The sequence below is a fragment of the Cottoperca gobio genome, chromosome 20, assembly GCF_900634415.1.
Source record: "Cottoperca gobio chromosome 20, fCotGob3.1, whole genome shotgun sequence".
In the NCBI taxonomy this organism is placed as follows: Eukaryota; Metazoa; Chordata; class Actinopteri; order Perciformes; family Bovichtidae; genus Cottoperca; species Cottoperca gobio.
This window is the reverse complement of record NC_041374.1, coordinates 13,013,638-13,032,062: the sequence shown is the minus strand read 5'-3', so window position 1 is coordinate 13,032,062 and position 18,425 is coordinate 13,013,638. Positions and strand designations below refer to the sequence as shown.

General features: G+C 39.1%; 1 protein-coding gene and 1 long non-coding RNA gene across 2 annotated transcripts in view; both read left to right on the top strand.

Annotated features, from left to right (window-relative positions):
* Positions 1 to 18,421, top strand: part of LOC115025697 (uncharacterized) — a 142,404-nt gene extending 123,983 nt beyond the window's left edge. The window contains exons 4-5 of the long non-coding RNA XR_003834229.1: positions 12,119 to 12,174; positions 17,688 to 18,421. This is a non-coding gene — a long non-coding RNA (uncharacterized LOC115025697). The remainder of the gene's footprint in view (positions 1 to 12,118; positions 12,175 to 17,687) is intronic.
* prmt6 (protein arginine methyltransferase 6) lies at positions 13,460 to 15,900 on the top strand. Its single transcript, XM_029458132.1, has one exon. The coding sequence runs from the start codon at positions 13,508 to 13,510 to the stop codon at positions 14,561 to 14,563; it is 1,056 nt and encodes a 351-aa protein (XP_029313992.1). The 5' UTR covers positions 13,460 to 13,507; the 3' UTR covers positions 14,564 to 15,900.
* Positions 18,422 to 18,425: the final 4 nt, after the last annotated feature.

Sequence of the window (18,425 nt, the reverse complement as noted above, 5' to 3'; positions counted from 1 at the left end):
AGAGCATGATCCCCTCTCTTCGGAAACTGGGCCGTAGGGCAGTTTTCCAACATGATAATGACCCTAAACACACCTCCAAGATGACAACGGCCTTGCTGAAGAAGCTGAAGGTTAAGGTGATGGACTGGCCAAGTATGTCTCCAGACCTAAACCCAATTGAGCACATGTGGGGCATCCTCAAGAGGAAGGTGGAGGAGTGCAAGGTGTCCAACATCCGTGCGCTCCGTGATGTCGTCGTGGAGGAGTGGAAGAAGATTCCAGAAGCAACCTGTGCAGCTCTGGTGAATTCCATGCCCAGGAGGGTTAAAGCAGTGCTAGATAACAATGGTGGTCACACAAAATATTGACACTTTGGGCACAATTTAGACATGTTCACTATGGGGTGTACTCACTTTTGTTGCCAGCTGTTTAGACATTAACAGCTGTGTACTGAGTAATTTTCAAAGGACAATAAATCTATACTGTTATTCAAGCAGCACACTGACTACTTTAAGTTATATCAAAGTTTCAGTAGGATAATGTTATCCCCTGAAAGGATATAACAGAATATTTGCAAAAATCTAAAGGGTGTACTCACTTTTGAGATATACTGTAGATTATGAAGCATTATTGAAGGCGTATTCATTTCTTTTTTTTTGGCTGCTTGGAGGCAGCGCTACAAGCTGCAAACACAACACTGACACATTATCACTTCATAAAGTTGTCATTCAATGTGTTGGAAAACAATTGACAATTATACATCCAGAAGACTCGGAGTAACATTAGCAATCATTTGGACCTGCCAGTCCAATATGCCCAGTCTCTCCTTTCAGCTCTGTTTTGTCTCTTTAGCAGCTAAATGCTCCAATATGTTCACCAGCCGGTCACTAAGTAGTGTACAGTCGTTTATTGGAGCTATCTCAGAGCTGCTGCTGAACATGATGCTGATGAGAGTGGTGAGGGTGAACCAACAAGTAAAGTTGCGGCACATAAAACCAAAACTGAAGGACGGTAAATCACTCCATAGTGCTGAGGGAAACTGCTGAGTCATGTGATAATTATCTGTGGGTTTGTGAAGACAAGCAGCTCCCGTCACATTACACATATTAATTTGGTCTATTGTTACAAACATATTGATTATTGCAGCTATGAATATCCAAACTGCAGACCGAAACACAATATCTAAGGAACCAGTTGTGTCTTTTTACTGGTTGTAATTGTAGTTTTAATGAATTTACCAAGCGATGGTTATGAATACAATTGTGAATGCTTAAACAAAGAAAGGAAAATAGAGAAAATAAAAACTTTCAACAACTATTGTTTCCACAGATTGGCAAACCTTAACAGTAATAACCTTCAAACTACAGGTATAGCAGACGATTCTGACCTGGTCATGTTTACACGTGCAGTTACAATATTGTTTGAAAAGGACAGAGCCAGCATGAGCTCTTATTGATTTATTTCAAAAACAAAGGTTCACGGAGAGTGTGCTGAAGTGTTCATTTACAACCGCGGTATGTTACGGTAATGCTGAAAAACAAGTGTTGCTCAAGGAGGGACCCATTCCCCAACTGAATGTTTTCATATCATGCTAGAAAGAATACAGAGAAAAAGAGAGGGTGAAGCGCAGACAATTACTTAGAGCTTATTAGCCCGATGCAGTGGGGCATTACTTAGCTCCATGCTGTGCAGCCGGCCATCTTGACTGCATCGAGGGACCTCACAGCGGAATCCTGTCATCTACAGCACATTGCATGTCTTTGCACTTTCTTCCCTGCAATGTGGCAAACTCTTTACCGGCTCTCCAGGGACGGAGAATGACCAACTTTAACTAAATGTCCTGTGCAGTGGCCCGGAGTAGCCACTTAGGAATGCAGTGTAATGTTGCCTCTGGCACATACTGCCTCGCCAATTAGAGGTCAGAATGGAGGTACTTGTGCAGAGCACCGCTTTAGAGTTTTTTGTTTTTGGGGATGAACACAAAGCAAAATGAAGAGTCATGGCTCACTGCATCCTCAAGTGCAACTTTTTAAAAAGCTCAAAGTAAAGGCAACGACTTTTCCAACAGTTCACTTTTGGAAGCAGCTACATCACACCCACTGTGTTGTTATTAGGCAGCTGCAGACAAGCAGAATTCTGAGGAAGGAAATCAGGCAATTCCCCAGTGCGATTCATGTTCAAAAATAAGAAACATTACATTTAATATATGGCTTTAAACCAAGCAGATGGCTACTGTGAGGTTCCTTTATGTGAGAACAAGTGTGTTTCGGGGTGGACAGTAGCACTTAGTTTAGTCTGCCTGAGGACACCGGCTACATTTGCCTGCGGCCCACATATTCACCATGACGGTTCAAATAAGGACATCAAAACCACCCAAGGCAAGACTGCACATTTTACTTTGAGTCAACTTTGTTTCTCTATTATGTATGCAGATTAGGATGTGTGATCCCCGGCCCTTGATTGGCTGCAACGACACCTCTCCTCCCACCTTGATGACGACCGAGTTGTGATTGGCGTGTACCTGTTCCGGTCCACCAATCCAAGGGACGCTGGAGAGACCAGAAGCTACAACTGCCTGGCCAGCTCTGGGTCTGAGACTGTCGCGCTCGTATACAGAGTAGATTGAATGTTGTTTATTGGATACTGAACATGGTACTTGTTTCGTACACAAGCTGTTTAGAGAGATTTGTTAAGCACTTTAGGTGCTTCGTTGCTATTTATGACTTGTTATGTGTTTTGTGTTAATCCAGTTTCCACCCCGAGTTTTGTTTTAGAATTAGTTTAAGTTGGAGTTTATTTTTTGTTAGTTTGGCTTTGCTCATTGCTTTTGTGTTAAGAGCCCGAGTTTTGTTCTACTTTGTGTCAATAAAAGCAATTGTTTGCTAATTGTCCATATTACATCAATAAATATATCATATTTTACCATCAACATCTGGTGTATGTTACTCCCCTTTCCCTCGCAGAGCCGGGTCGTAACACTCACATACCGGGGTAACAGCACTCGAGCACACTGCAGATTAGGTGAAATTCGGTCCGACTGTCATAAAATGGATATGTTTGGGTTCTTTGGCTACAGGTGGATTTAACTTTTTTGCAATAAGGTTAGAGAACAGGATGTTTCTAATAACACATATAGTGCAGGAGGGATTTGGTTCTGCTGAGTTTAAGAGATGGCACATTCATGTCTTTGGACTTGCACTTTAGGCTTAAGAGACTTTTCACTATACAGTGGCTGAACAAAGTCAACTACTGGCCTTTTGCATTCAGGCTTTATAGCATCTATTTCCATCATATCTGAATCATGTGGCTGAACGTGGCACAAAATCCTTTATCTGTCCACTTAGGGTCTTTAATTTCACAATTCCATTTCAACTGGAGGAGGTTGTGGACAGATCAATGTGTGCAACAAGACACAGAGAGCATCGCAATTAGCAGTTGTGCTAATGTGCTTCAATGGATTTTCTGATTAGGTTGGAGGAAAGCAATACTGTAGAGCTAAATCTCTCGCCACCTGTCCTCAGTCAGCGTCTCCATGACAGTTCAGTCAGAGAAGTCTAAAGCACCTCTGCCTCACTACTAGTAGTACACCAACATGTGATTATTCCTGCAGAGCTACAGCAGGATTGTATATTTAAACTGTCCTGTATCACAACTTGCAATTTTACAGAGCTCACTTGTTTTTTTTTTGTTATTTAATATTGTATATTATATATATATATATATATATAATATAATATGTTATATATAATCTAAATATATATATATATATATATATATATATATATATATAACATATATATTATATAATAGAATACAGAATATATATATAATAATATATATTATATATTATTTATATATATTCTATATATAATATAATATATAACATAACATATATATATAATATAATATAATATATATTATATAATATATATATATAAATAATATATATATATTATATATTATATATTATATATTATATATAATATATATACTGAAGAAATAATTTTGGCAATGAAAGCTTAAAAAATGCTGAACTCTCCAAATACTCAAGAATTGGGTGTTTTTTGTATTGTTCATCTGTTTTAGTTCAATGCAAATGAATTAGATAGCTTACAGATATCACACATCAAAGCCGATCTCCATACACAGGAGAGACAAATAAATTCTTAGTAGGGGACTTTGTTTTGTGGCAATATCAGTCAGTAGAATTTAATTTGATTAAATTGAGACAATAATAACACAAAAAAGGCCCCAAATTATGATTAAGGGCTGATACAGTAGTTCAAGTAAATCAACATCTTTACAGCGTTTGAGAAGAGACAGCTAACAATATCAAAGAAATATCACATTCACATTAAACATGTCACATTTTTAAAGCCATTCTCTAATTAACTCTTTTAAATTAATGTTATCATTGGTTTTAATATGGCGTGTTGATATATTTACAGCATTATATGATGCCAAAAGTCTCTATTAAAGTCTTTAGCTTTGAAGACATTAAAGCTCTCTTGTTTGCATTAGCAGCTCCATAAGGCAGCGGGAGGCAGGTTTGATTTGAGACAATATGCCACGATTGGTGAGCTATTCTCTCACCCCTTCCTTTAAAGTATATGCCGGTGTCCTGTCTGGCATTCTGTGGAAGATGCACGGTACCTTAACAGAAAGTGAATACTGCCTTCTGAAAGAGCATCGATTTTTACTTTCCAGCACCCAAGGTCAGCGCGAAGAGCAAGCCGGGGAGGATCTTATCACCTCCGAGGTGCAGGCCTTTCTCTCAGTCTATTTATTGAAGAGAAAATAAACACAAATGAAGCTGAGAACACAGCTATCTGACTCATCGTGACCTTGCATAATGGCAAAGCAACAAATGTTTAAACTGTGAGGTGTTTTGAATGAGAAGAAAATGGAACAGTGCGTTATGTTATATATCTTTGTATGGCTTCTGCTGTAAGCTATGCCTATCAGTATTTTCACATTTCTCCATGCCAGTTTATCTACTATTTGTTAGTAAAAATGTACCTCGTAACCTCAGACGTTGCATTTCCTTGGCTGTTTGTGATATCATCCTTAGGCTACAAAAGGCAACACACACTGCCACACAGTAATGGCTCTAATCATGGCAGGTGACAGTATTTCTAAATGAATTCTTTCCCAGTAAATGACTTTAACTTGGCCCAAAGTACATGAGCAGAATTCAAACTGACAGCAGAACACAGGAGGTAACGTTGCATCAAAGAGGGAATGAAGACTCATTACACGATTGTGTTGTTGTTATTATGAAAACCCTCCCGACACAGTAGCACTATGTAATAAATCACATTTTGAAAGCCACTTCCTTTCCTTTACTTTTTTGTAGTAAAATGAGGATTCAACTAATTATTTTACTCACAATGAAAATAATTTAGTTTTTTCCAACGTGTCAATGATGCACACACACCCTACTTTACAGAGTATTTTTCATAGTTTTCTAGATTTATGATCACATTTGATACGATTTATAAAATATCTTACAATCACTCTAAACATAACGTTTAAGGCTGCATGTATTAGGCAATGCGTCTCCTGCTCATAAGAAAGCTTTAACACAGAAGTCAAATGTATAATATCTCAAAATGTTGTCTAAATGGGACATATTAGCACAGGTGTAAGGACATAGAGCCATGACAGGTGCTGACTTCGTATTTAGCGTACAGACATGAGAGTGGTATGAATCTTATCATATAACTCTGAAAGAAAGTAAATAAGCATAATTACCAAAATCGATATTTTGGTAAATAAAAATACATTTTATTGGTAATAATGTCTCAACAGCATGGGTTATTCCATTGGCAGTACTTGACTTGACTTCCTGCACTATCCCCACAGCTAAAGAGAAGTGGCTCTTATAATTCTAATTTCCTCATAATGAGAAAGTGTGTGAAAGCTGCAAGAAGCATTAAACAAAATGTCATCCTCTTTGGCCAAATGGATTGATCCTCTCACGGCAAACACGGCAGACATTTGCATAACGTTCAACTCATCTCTTGCCTGATGCCTCATTTGCACCACAAGTGAATTACATGCTTCTCATAGAAAGAGAATGGAGGCAGAATAGATTTCTTTGCGGTCTGCAGTTGGTGTGGCTCGCTGGTGATCCATAGTCCTCGTATTGACATTATTGTAGAAGTAGAAGAAGAGTCAAAGTCTCACGTACAAAACAGGATTATCAGGTAATCCTGCCTTGAACAGAGCACAACTGGTTCCTGAGCACAAAGTCCCAGACGCCCAGCTACAAACCTGTGTCTGCATATATCAGTTCCTTTATTAGGAATTTGCAGTTGTAAAAATGTGCAGAATTCTTATTATTTTCACACATATTTACCAATAGAAATCACTGTGCTAGTGATGTAGCCAGTTGTGTATATTACAATGTTGCAGGTGTTGGAAAATGCAGTCTGACGGCAAAGTGAACTGGATTAGATATTCTAGATATAGCGTACACTTAAACTGATCTTGAGTTTTGTAGGTGGGCCTTTCTTTTCGGTCGCTAAAATACATTTTGCTGCTGCCCCCCGTCCACAGCAGTACATTGCTTAGCTTCTGTGCCGGTACTTTTGTCTGTTTCTCCAGACTGGGTCCGTGCCTCCAGCCATCTACTGTCGGTAGCACACTGACTGTAGATAAGCGCTCCATACAACCCTACATCAAACAATATGAACTATCCCTTTAAACGTACGGACAAGAGAATGGGATGGATCATCTAACTCTCTGCAAGAAAGCATATAAGTATATTTCCCAAAAATGTCAAAGAATACCCTCAAGGACGTAATGTGTCTTACAGACCTTTTAATCCTCAACTGACAAACACATATATTTAATATAATAATTGGTGATACAATACCTTGTTTTTTTGTCTACGATATTGTACAATATTATTTTCAAACAGAGAACTGAGATTACAGTATCTCCTCATGTACGTACTTATCAAATAACCTCCATTAACAAACAGACAATATTTCCCTTTTACAAATTGCGCAGTGGGTTTTTCATGGAGTCAGCATAATACCCCCCCTGACGCTGTCATAACGGGCGTCACATGCCGGTTGTTCTTAGTAATTTAATCTAATTGCAGTGTAATGTAAGGGATACTAGTGGCATGAAGGAAGTGAGTCTGCAGGGAAAGAGATGTAATTAATGAATTGATTACCGGGGCTCTGGATTGACAGGCCAAGATTCTGTAAAGTGATTGGTTGGAGCAATCGAAAGGAGGTAGGCTTGGGAGTTTTGTGTGTGTGTGTGTGTGTGTGTGTGTGTGTGTGCGTGTGCGTGTGCGTGTGTACAGTCCACAAACCACCACACACACAAACAAGGCAAATGAAAACGCCTGGGGCAGGAAATGTTGCTCTGGCCGTTGTTAAAACTTTTCCACTGATAAGTACTGGCACACAGTGTGTCCATACAGGGAGATGTCAAAGCATGAAACTAGATAACACACACTTGGAAAAGGCATCCAGATGGAGCCATGCATGAAACAGTCTTTTGGGTGAGATGAATTGTGTTTGCTGTACGAAATGGGTGAATAAGAAAGCAAATAAGAGATGGAAAGTGTGTTATGACACACAAGCATTTACAGATGTGGGATTTTTCTGTGGGAGTGACATATCAAAGTAGCATCGTAGTGATCCCCGGGAACAATCGATATGAAGCCATTGCACTTTGTATGTGTTGCTCAGCAGTCTGCCTTCCTCTGACATGTGTGATCATGCCACAACTAGTGGCTGTGTGTGTATCATGCTCCTGTGGGTTGAAGTGGCCTTTGCATGCTGTTTGTGCAGGTTGCTATGCATGTGTGTATACATATCTGAGTATGCAAGGTTGGGTTATTGTGTGTGTTTGTTGCAGCAGCTGACAGGTCCAGTAATACTGACAGGATGCAGACAGTTCCCATGAGGCTGTGCATGCTGACAGCAGCTGGCCAAGAAGAAGAGCAGCTGCTGATGGGCTTCTAGTACAAAGAGCCCACACAGCGCTTCCCTTCATTCTGTCCACTCTTAAGACATCTACTCACTTACTGTATTGTTTATTCCAGTTTCTTTGTGTTATTACATATAAAGCCTCCCACTTCATCTCTCTCTCTTCACAATATGAAAACGTTCCTTCTCTCCATTTAAGACACACACACACACACACACACACCATGAATATTTCACTTTGGAGCTTGAGGGAGGAGGAAGATGAAAAAACTGAAAGCTGGTTATTGATTTTTCCATGACACCCCTCATTGGCCAAAACGATTGGGCCTCCACCCGTCCAGCCATGCTTGACCAACCCTTGCATGCACTGCTTTCTCCACCATCTCTCCCGCCTTCAGCACTATCTCCGGATATACACGTGTTTCAGGCACAAAAAGGATTCCAACACACATTCAATAAGGACGCGTACACACACGCTCAAGCACTCATCTGCCCTTCCTAAAGGCCCTGTCACACATATCCGTATGACAGAAACGTATGCCGGCGCATATGAAAATTTCCAAATATGTCCAACTTTTCATCGGATCGGAAAAGTGAATGTATACAGATACGCATGTCTAACCTATTGATATTGCATCACTTACTAATACTAAATGTATCAGACGAATACCCAGCAAATACATAAGACATACAAAAATATGGCGTTTACAAAATATCGGCAACACGCTGGTGTACAGTTGATATAAGGTAAGGTATAAGTAGTATTCGTTAAGAGCTCACTGTGTTACGCTGGTGTACGTTGTTGAACGCTGATGTTTTGAGCATGTTCAAAATTACCGGACGTACCCGACGTGTGCTTCATAAGATATGCAGATGTTACGTGACGTTAGACATACGTGAATACGGAATACGTACGTGAATATTTACCTACGGAAATATAGTACGGAAATACCTACGTGACTACCTTAGAGGAACGTTAGATATAGGCTACGTCGGCTGACGGTGAACCCTACAGCCAATGTATTGATAACGAGTGGATAACCTATTCCTACCCTATTAAGATGATGCCTGACGACGGAGTAACTTATTAAACGTGTTTCTACAGTACAGCTAGCGTTCAGCATGTTAGCCGTTCTCCAGCATCAGCATGACGGGAACCAGATGGCACTTTTCCAGCTGCGTTGGCCAGACGCTCCGATACGTTTTGTATAAGTAAGTGATAAGCTATTAATGTTTGACATACGTATAATAATTAGTTATGTATTCGTTATGTATATGTCAGCTACAACACCGCTGTGGAAAAGTTGGACGTATTTGGAATTTTCATAAATGCCGGCATGTTTCTGCCATACAGAGCTGTGTGACAGGGCCTTTAGATCTGATCATATCCCACCGCTTGTATGTGGACCGCTGATTTAGATGTACAAACAGAAATTGGCCAAGATTAATTAAAGAGGATGAGCTGTGCAAATATGTGGCTTGTTTGTTTTTGTTGTTTAATCTTTCTAACCATTCATTTGAGATTAGGGAGGTATTATGATTTTACAGGCAGTGTTTGTGTGCATGTGATTCCATTTTTGTGTTTCTCATCATGTATATACAAGAAGTACAACAGCCCGGTAAAGTATACTGTTAAATGACCAATGCTGGATTCCACACATTACGATTCACCGCGTGTTATACATGGATGGCCGTGCAGAAGATTTGAGTTTATGTTCCTTCACAGACCTGCAATTAACAGTCCCATTTTTATTAACCATAACCACGATCTTTTCCTTCCATAACCTTTTCCCTACCTTCATCGTAGAATATTACTCAGTCATCACACACACACACACACACACACACACACACACCACAAAGTAACTGCTCCTAATTACTCTTCCTGTGGATGACATACTACCTGCACATTTTTATTACATTGTTTTTATCCTAGTATTTTAAAAATCCTTGTATTTGTTTTTAATACTTGTATTTACATCGTGGTCTGAGAGAAAGTGGACATATAGATTAGTTAGATAGTATAGTTGAGTTATACAGATATTAAGAATTTAAGAAACATTGGCATTGAATCCAGGATTTGCTTTTTCATAGGTTACATTAAAAGTAGGATAACATTTAAATTCTGAAGGTTACAGAAACAGTCAGTCACCATGTTAATATAAATAAATACATTAACAGAACATCCTTCTTTAATTTAACACAAGTTCTGGTGTCTGGTACAGAAGAAAGAGGTAATATTCCCATGAAGTAAACTTCTGAACCATCCAAATGTACCCATGATACTATGAGAGCACACTTCTATTTCAGGAAACTGTCTTCAATGTTGCTTTTGCATAAGCCCTGACTCAAGTAGCCGCATAATTTACAAACAATAAACAGAACAATAGAAAAATAAAGTATAAAATGTAACAAGTGGACTAAAAAACAACAGCAGTTATGAGTTGAAACAGTGATATTGATTGGATGTTAAATAAAACATCAATGCAGTGCAATTAAAACCACACTGAATAAAAGATGGCAACTTTAACATCTTCCAGAGTTAGTTTCAAGCTTTAGTGCTGTCAAACATGAAAGCATCCTTTACAAATAAACTGAGTTCTCTGAATTGAAGCAGCCAGGCTGTAGGTAGAATAATAAGAACATAAGTAGGAGGGAAACAAACCAATAATGTAGTCTTATTAAAAAGGTCAAATGTTCAATATACAAAACATATTAACCTGTTTTTGCATAATTGAGTATGAGTTCACCAGGTTATTCTAACCCAGCTTTGATGCACATGCTAACAACTGGTTGGAAAACAGACATTTCTCTGCATGAAAACAGACGCGTTGTCATTTACTTCATTTAAGGATAAAGGTAAAGCGTGCCAGGCTTCTCCGTGGGAGCTGGGTGTGTTGGCTGCGTCTGGGCCTGGCAGCACTTCTCCCTGAAGCTTGAGCGGAGGAGAGGACACAATGGCCAACAGCTGCTTGTCTGTGTGTTATGTCTACTGGCTAAAACACCTTTTGCCAAGCGCAAAGACTCCCTATCTAAATTCCACTGTCTGTATTTCACGCTTCAGTAATCTATGCTATTGTATATTTCCATTCCTCCTTTGCACTTAGTCCAATGTTGCTTTTGACCAGTTGGTTGTGGGTGTTGGGCTTTGATATTTGGCTCACTTTAGGATTACACTACATCTTTAGATAATGTTTGGTGTTATTGTGTTTCTGGTTTAACATAAATCAAATATATCAAAGGGAAAACTGGAGTTTTGAATATTAGGTCAGTGTTTACTACAAAGGTATGGCTCCTTTTCCCTTGATGGTTTCTGTTTCCATTACTCAAGCTGAAAACACAGCATTTCATGCAGAAGTATTTCCCCGCTTTATTCTCGATATAATCTTGAACAGACTAAATGATTAAATGCACACGTTTTCCCAGGAGTGCCTGTGCTTGAAAGGCAGTATTGGGTCCAAATTTAGACGAAGCGTGATAATGTGAATGCACCCACCCACAAACACACATTTGCCAGCAAAGTTTTCTTCTTATTGTGCAATGCTATTGTTTCACACATTCAGCATTACACTGTGCTGTCTTCTTGCTTTAAAAGAGAGTCTTGGAAACTACAAAATATCGAGCATCTTTCTCCTCTCAAAACTACTGCTTCCTTCTTGGTTTTTCTCATCTTTATGAAATGGGATACAGCTCCTGCTCATTTGTCCAGTATCTTTTGCCAAAGATCTCTGAAACAGAGTGCAGAGGGTCCCATAGGACCGTCTAGAAGAGAGGAGAGCTGAGCCACAGGCAGCTGTGTTCTGCCTGCCATAACTTTGGGGAAAGCTCAGAACTGGTAATGGCGATGCTGTGTTGTGCAGCTTGTTAGGAGAAACTGTATAGTAGATCCACTATAGATGAGTGGACCCCCATATTAATTATAGAGAGTTAAATGATGCAGATAATGTATTGCTTCTCACAGATGTACTCGTAAAACCTCGCAAAGGCAACATGACAAGAAGATACCGTATCAAGAATCTGATACAGCGTCTTGCATCGTGTGGTGCACAGTTCAAAGTCTTTCCTGGAAAATAAATTCTGTAATCTTAGAGTTGCACTATACAGTACTATTAACATGAAATGCATTTGTGTATTGATAAGCCCAAATGAAAGTAAGAGGTTACAACTAAAATGTCTTATCTTTTTAGCATGCGGTGATGAAGAGGATCAGGTGGCTCCAGCTTTCTGCACGGAACTCTTACTTGTAAGTAGAATCTCCGTCATTATAAACAACAAGGAGTGTGACGACAAAAGTCCGATTTTACACATTTACACATTTACACGTCTGCTTTATGATTCTAAAATTGCTTGTATGTATGCACACATTAAAATGGCTATAGCTCCTGAACCACCCTGACTGTAAACAGGGACTTGCCAGAAAAATAACTTTAAACACTTTTCAATGTTACTGAACGGAGCAGTAATAATTTGAGTCTTTTTAGCATATATCAGCGACACACTGGAGCTAAAGGTACCAAGAACAGCTGCCTTCAATTTAACCAAATGTAGCACAAAATATGACAATTCTATACCATTTTTGAAAGAGACAGAGCTCCAACAATAAGGGTTATTATTTGTACACAACCAATTATTATCCTGTCATCCAAAAAATAAAACATTTATTAGAGGCCTGCTTTTTCTATTATGGAATATTGCATAAATGCCTGAAATGATTTGAAAAAATATGTTTTGTCTCTCACTGTCCAAAAATCAGTGAATGCTTCACAGAAGCACATTTATTATAGACAATTGAATAATAATAATAATAATAATAATAATAATAATAATAATAATAATAATAATAACAATAATAATAATAATAAAAATTGAATTTATATAGCGCTTTTCGAGACCTCAAAGCCGCTTTACAATAGTAGGGGAAGTAGGGGGAGGGGTTAAGACGAGGGAAGAAAGGGAAAGAAAAAAGTTATTATTAAGTTATTCAAAACAAAATATAAAGTATTAAAATATAAACATTTCGAATACTCAAAAGTGGAGGTAATTGAATTATCAGGTGAATATTATTTAATATCACCTTAACTTCATGTAGCTCTAGTTATTGTCCCAATTCCTGGAAAAATCACAGCTCTGTATAATTTCAACTGTAATGTATCTTATAATAAAACACTAGCCTCATGAAAATAAACCCAGGGGGCAATCATTATGAATCATTAATACAGACTTATAATAACAGGGAGTTCCCCAATGTCCAATTAGTGTTAATGCATTTCAATGTAGGTTCTCTAAAAGTGCTAATAATTGTTGTATTATGAGAACATTACAGGTGGAGAAAGAGAGAGGGGCCGTTTGTCATTACTCTCTTATAAACCCAGTAGAAGTTCATGTGTACCATGTCCCCCCTGACGATCAATGCAGCACTTCGACCACTGCGTCACTTTCGTTTGGTTGTGGGAATTGTAGTCTTTTTAAACACGTGCTTCTCCTATTGTGTGCGGTGGGAAACTACAAGTTCCAGATTTCACAATGCGGAAGTATCGCAACAAAAACATTGAGGTTGTAGCACAAGAGCCGAGAAGATGTCTCATGTCGTGAAGAAAAGAAAATTGGATAAAACCCGGCAGGACAGACTGTACTTTGACAGCTATACTGATGTGACTATCCACGAAGAAATGATAGCGGACCACGTCCGAACAAACACGTACCGGATGGCGATACTAAAGAACAGTGAGTTCATACGGGGTAAAGTTGTCCTGGACGTCGGTGCAGGAACCGGTGTTTTAAGCATGTTCTGTGTTCAAGCTGGGGCTAAGAAAGTCTATGCCGTTGAAGCCTGTTCTATCGCCGAGCAGGCGGTGAACATAGTGAAACAGAACAACATGGAGGACAAAATTGAAGTCATTCGAGGCACTGTGGAGACGGTAGACCTACCGGAGAAGGTGGAGGTGATCGTGAGCGAGTGGATGGGTTATGCCCTCCTGCACGAGTCCATGCTAAACTCGGTCCTCTACGCGCGCGACAAGTGGCTGAAGCCGGGCGGCATCATCCTGCCCAGCAAAGCCGAGCTCTACATCGCACACATCAGCGACACGGTGGTAGAGGACCGCTTACATTTCTGGTACACCGTCAAAGACCAGTACGGTGTCGACATGTCCTGCATGTCTGACTTCGCCAGATCGTGTATCATGAACTCCGACATCACTGTGAACTCTGTGCACGTCGAGGACGTGCTCTCCCATCCGGCCCGCTTCGCCGAGCTCGACTTGTACTCTGTCACCGTGGAGGAGCTGCGGTCGGTGAAGGGCAAGTTCAAGTGCGAGTCGTTCGGCTCGGCTGCAGTGAACGCTTTCTGTGTTTTCTTCACGGTGACGTTCCCTTGCCCGGACAAGCCACAGACGCTCGTGCTCTCCACGTCTCCGTTCAAACCGGAGACTCACTGGAAGCAGGCGGTGCTGTACCTCGACGCTCCGGTGGATGTGGTGCAAGACACGGTGGTTACCGGAGAGATCAGCATGTTTCCCAAGGAGGAAAGCGCCAGACATATATGTATCCACGTGGACTACACGATAGGAGAGCATAAAAGACAGTCCAAGACTTTTTCTATCCCTGACTGGAGCAGTGAAGCTCAGTCATAGTGTAGCATCAACATTTAGTGTTCCAGTTCAATCACCAGGCAACACACTCAAAGTCCTTGTATTAATATCAGTCACTGAGAGTTTTGGAGGAAGTGGAGCAATGACTGTGTCTTTGACCAGTGTGGTAAATAATCCATATCTAAAAACTATAAGGTGACAGCTATACATAGGCTACACGTGTTCATACAACGTTAGGTATTTGATGCATCTCTTTAGGCTAAAGTTATAAAACGTTTGGTTAATTTGAGTCGACACAAACACATGCGCTCTACAATCAATTTGTGAACTACAATACATATTTTTAGTTTGGAATTGTTTATGTTGTTGTGATTATGCTTTTTATTTTCACAATACAGAAGTTGACGCCTAAATTAGAAGAGGAACAATGCACATCCGTAACATCTTTTTAACCTCACTTACATGATGTATTACCCATTTACACCAAAACAGTGCAGTAATCCTGAGTGCTGAAACTAACTAGTAATGTATCGATTAATCATATCGTCTATAGAATTTCAGAAAATAGGGAAAAGAAGAAGTTTTAATGACCCAACTTTACTTTTACTAATATTGTTCTTACTTACTACTTTACAGTTGCAGACAGAGAAGAGCAGCACATCCTTCGGTGTTTGGTTTTTGAAATATTAATCCCTTCAACAATCGTCAAAAGAGTTGAAGATTGTTTTTTTTGTTCTAATATTTAGGTTTTATTGGTGGAAAACATTTGAGCATTACTTTAAACTTGAAGTCTCCTGACTGATGAATAGTTTGAGGTGAGTGTGTATCTCTGTAAAGCAGAGAGGCAGGTTTCACCACAAGTTTTACAAAATGTTAAATAAATTCAAAGCCATGCTGCAGACATCTGATATTCTGATACATTAATCAGGTTTAAACTGATATATTGACTTGGAGTAGCTGCAGTCAGGCATGAGGTGTTTCACATTGGCTGGTTTTCAGTTTTTAATAACAAACTTAATTGGCTTATTGTTTCGGTTTAAAACTAGCACACACTGTTGCCAGAAACCACCAACTGCATTCATAGTTCTACAGCATTCTACAAAACAGCAAATGCTATTATTTGTAGAAAGTATTTTCTTTCCTGGAGATTAATGACTTTGCTGTATCCAAAAGAGTTGTGAACATTAGGTTTTTATTTTTGAAAGTTAATAGTTTGATGGCTCGGTTTAACAATGTGTCAGTGGTGTATTCAATAAAACATGTAGTTTGTCACTGATCAGTCATTGATTCACTTTCTTTTAGAGTGAGACCAGGAGAATTGTTTACCAACTACATTCGTTATTGAACAAATAGGAACTGTAATAAATGGTTTGACTGTTCCATGTGTCATGAGTCCTGACTAAGCATGTGTCAACATCACCACAGTTATGTCTGTACTAATACTGAAAATACTGATATTTATTATAGAAACTGGATGTTGGGTCTTATTGAAGGCCACCATAACAACTTTATTTATAAATTAATATAAATTCTTTAAAACAAAATACAAATATAACTTTAAAAAGATTTCTCAGTACCTATTGAAGTCATAACTAATGTTATACAAATGTATTTAAAAAAAAAAAACTATATTTATACAAATTAATATTTGTCGTTAACATGATTTGCATTTCAGTTTTGACATTTAACTTCTAAACTACTTATTGCTTTGGTACCAATAATGTTGATACATTTATACGTACTTATTTTTTCAAAAAATCCCTTTCTGTAGGTGCATTATTTAGTGGAATATTGTGTTACTCCCAGGTCAAAGCAAGGACAATGTGTTGATTAAACCTTCATGTAACTAAAGTAGACACCGGACCGTGCTTGGTCAGTGTGCATTGAATTCAAGCCATAATTATGTGAATGTGTCTTATAGCATAAAGCACCATTTCTGCATTCTAATTACACAGCAGTTCATAATTACACATACAGTAGGTTCCTGAAGACGTTGGATGATAATTCATCCTTCACACCCGTTCATCGTTTGAAATATGGTGTTCATTTGTTTCAGTGTCATCAGTACAAATGTGAACCCACTCTGTAATGAACACATTGGAAATGAATCACAAGCTATAGTGTCTACAAATCAAGGGCATTGTCTGTCAGTTTGGATAAGAGTGAATAATGGCCGAAGCACATTTTCTACTTCAAACGTCTCGCCTCTGGTTTCCACTTGGATGAACTATTGCAAGATTCTGAGCCTATGAGAAGAAGAAAAATAGATTCACGCATCCAAAGCAAAACCAAAGAAACAGCAACTTAATAAGCTTTGTATTCTATTTAACTTGAGACAGGTTAAATGATGCATGTGATCAGTGTAAAGTACAAACACAAACAGCAGAAACTTCTGAAGATGAAAGCTGTCACAGAAGAAATAATAGTGTCCAGGAAGCACAAGGAGCCAACACACTGGACCTTTAGTAACGTATTGCCCTTTACTCGACAGTAATCAGCCTTCGGAGCACCTTTTGTCTAATCTAACAAGTTCTTTTGATGGTCAATAACAGGCACATGCAGACGTTGTAAACTGTTCGGATGTCAGATTTCAAAGCTTAGCTTGGTGTAAGACGGCAGTGTTCAATAATGCTTAAGATAACAGTGGAAAGGAACATACATATTCTCCCATTTTGCCATTCATACCAGAACATTGGTCATGTGTAAGTATTGGCTCCCAGGTTGTCACTGTTTAGACACGGCTTTCAGTGTCTGAACTGCAGTTGTTGTTGTTTTCTTCTCTTGAATGATGACAAAATGTTCTAAAATTGCATTTAAACATGTTAGAAATCTGGAGCTTCAGAGTTTCTGGCTGAAAGATGTTGCAGTCGATGCCGTTTCACAGCGTGTAACACATGTACACTCTTTCTTTCAAAAGTCAAGCCGTCAGACAGACTTAAAGCCAAAGTCAGATCCGTGTTGTCAAATGTCAAACTGGATCCTTTTCTTGGTCACTGCTCCGTTGTGAAAGGGCTGTAGTGTGAGAGCTCGGTCTCTCCGTCTCTCTGAGCAGCACTTTTGTGTCAGAGAGACACAAATAAATTCCTACGCTTTTCATTCTAATTAAATTCTACACTTGCAGCTGGCTTAATGTGCACGTACAGTGACTGGATGTCTCCTTCTACAGGTGCCTGAACTAACATCCCCACGGACAGCACAAAGGAAGGTGTCCAGAGAATGGAAATGTCAAACGCAGCGCAGGCAGCAACTGTTAAGCCCAGAATCACGCTCGTGCATGCACGGCAACTCTTGGCTGCTAAATGCTGAACTAATTGTGATCCATTCCTGCCTGGAATGGTCTGGAAACCATTAGAAACAAGTATTGAAACTTGAAATGGGATTATTTGTCTTGTATCGCACAGCAATTTAGGAGCCAATCAATAGAAAATGTGCTTAATCTAACTGATGTGAAGAATGCAGGAACAGTGAGAGAGACGCAGCACCATCCTGGACTCAGTGACCTGCAGTCACAACATGTGCAGTAGTCTTTACAACCTGTGTTTCAACTTCTGGACTATGAAAGTCATGATTAGTGTTTAGGGATAAAGTGATGTCTTCTAGTAAAATGACATTATTTTGTAGAATGATATTTTGCAGTGATATATTCTGGTTATATGTGGAGCTTTACTTTATACAGATTGTGTCAGTTTAGCACTTTTGGATTTTCTCCCATTCTTCCTTTTAGATTTTTTTCAACCACATTGAAGTTAGACAGAAAACAAATGTTCACTTTTGGCTCAAAGACCTCCACATTGTTGTGTTGCAGCTATTGCAGAGGTGATTTGGCCCTTATGCCTGAGGTCTTGTTGGAACACCCCGCCTAAAGTTTGTGGCATTCTGCCGCAGGTTTTATTTATTGTTTCCT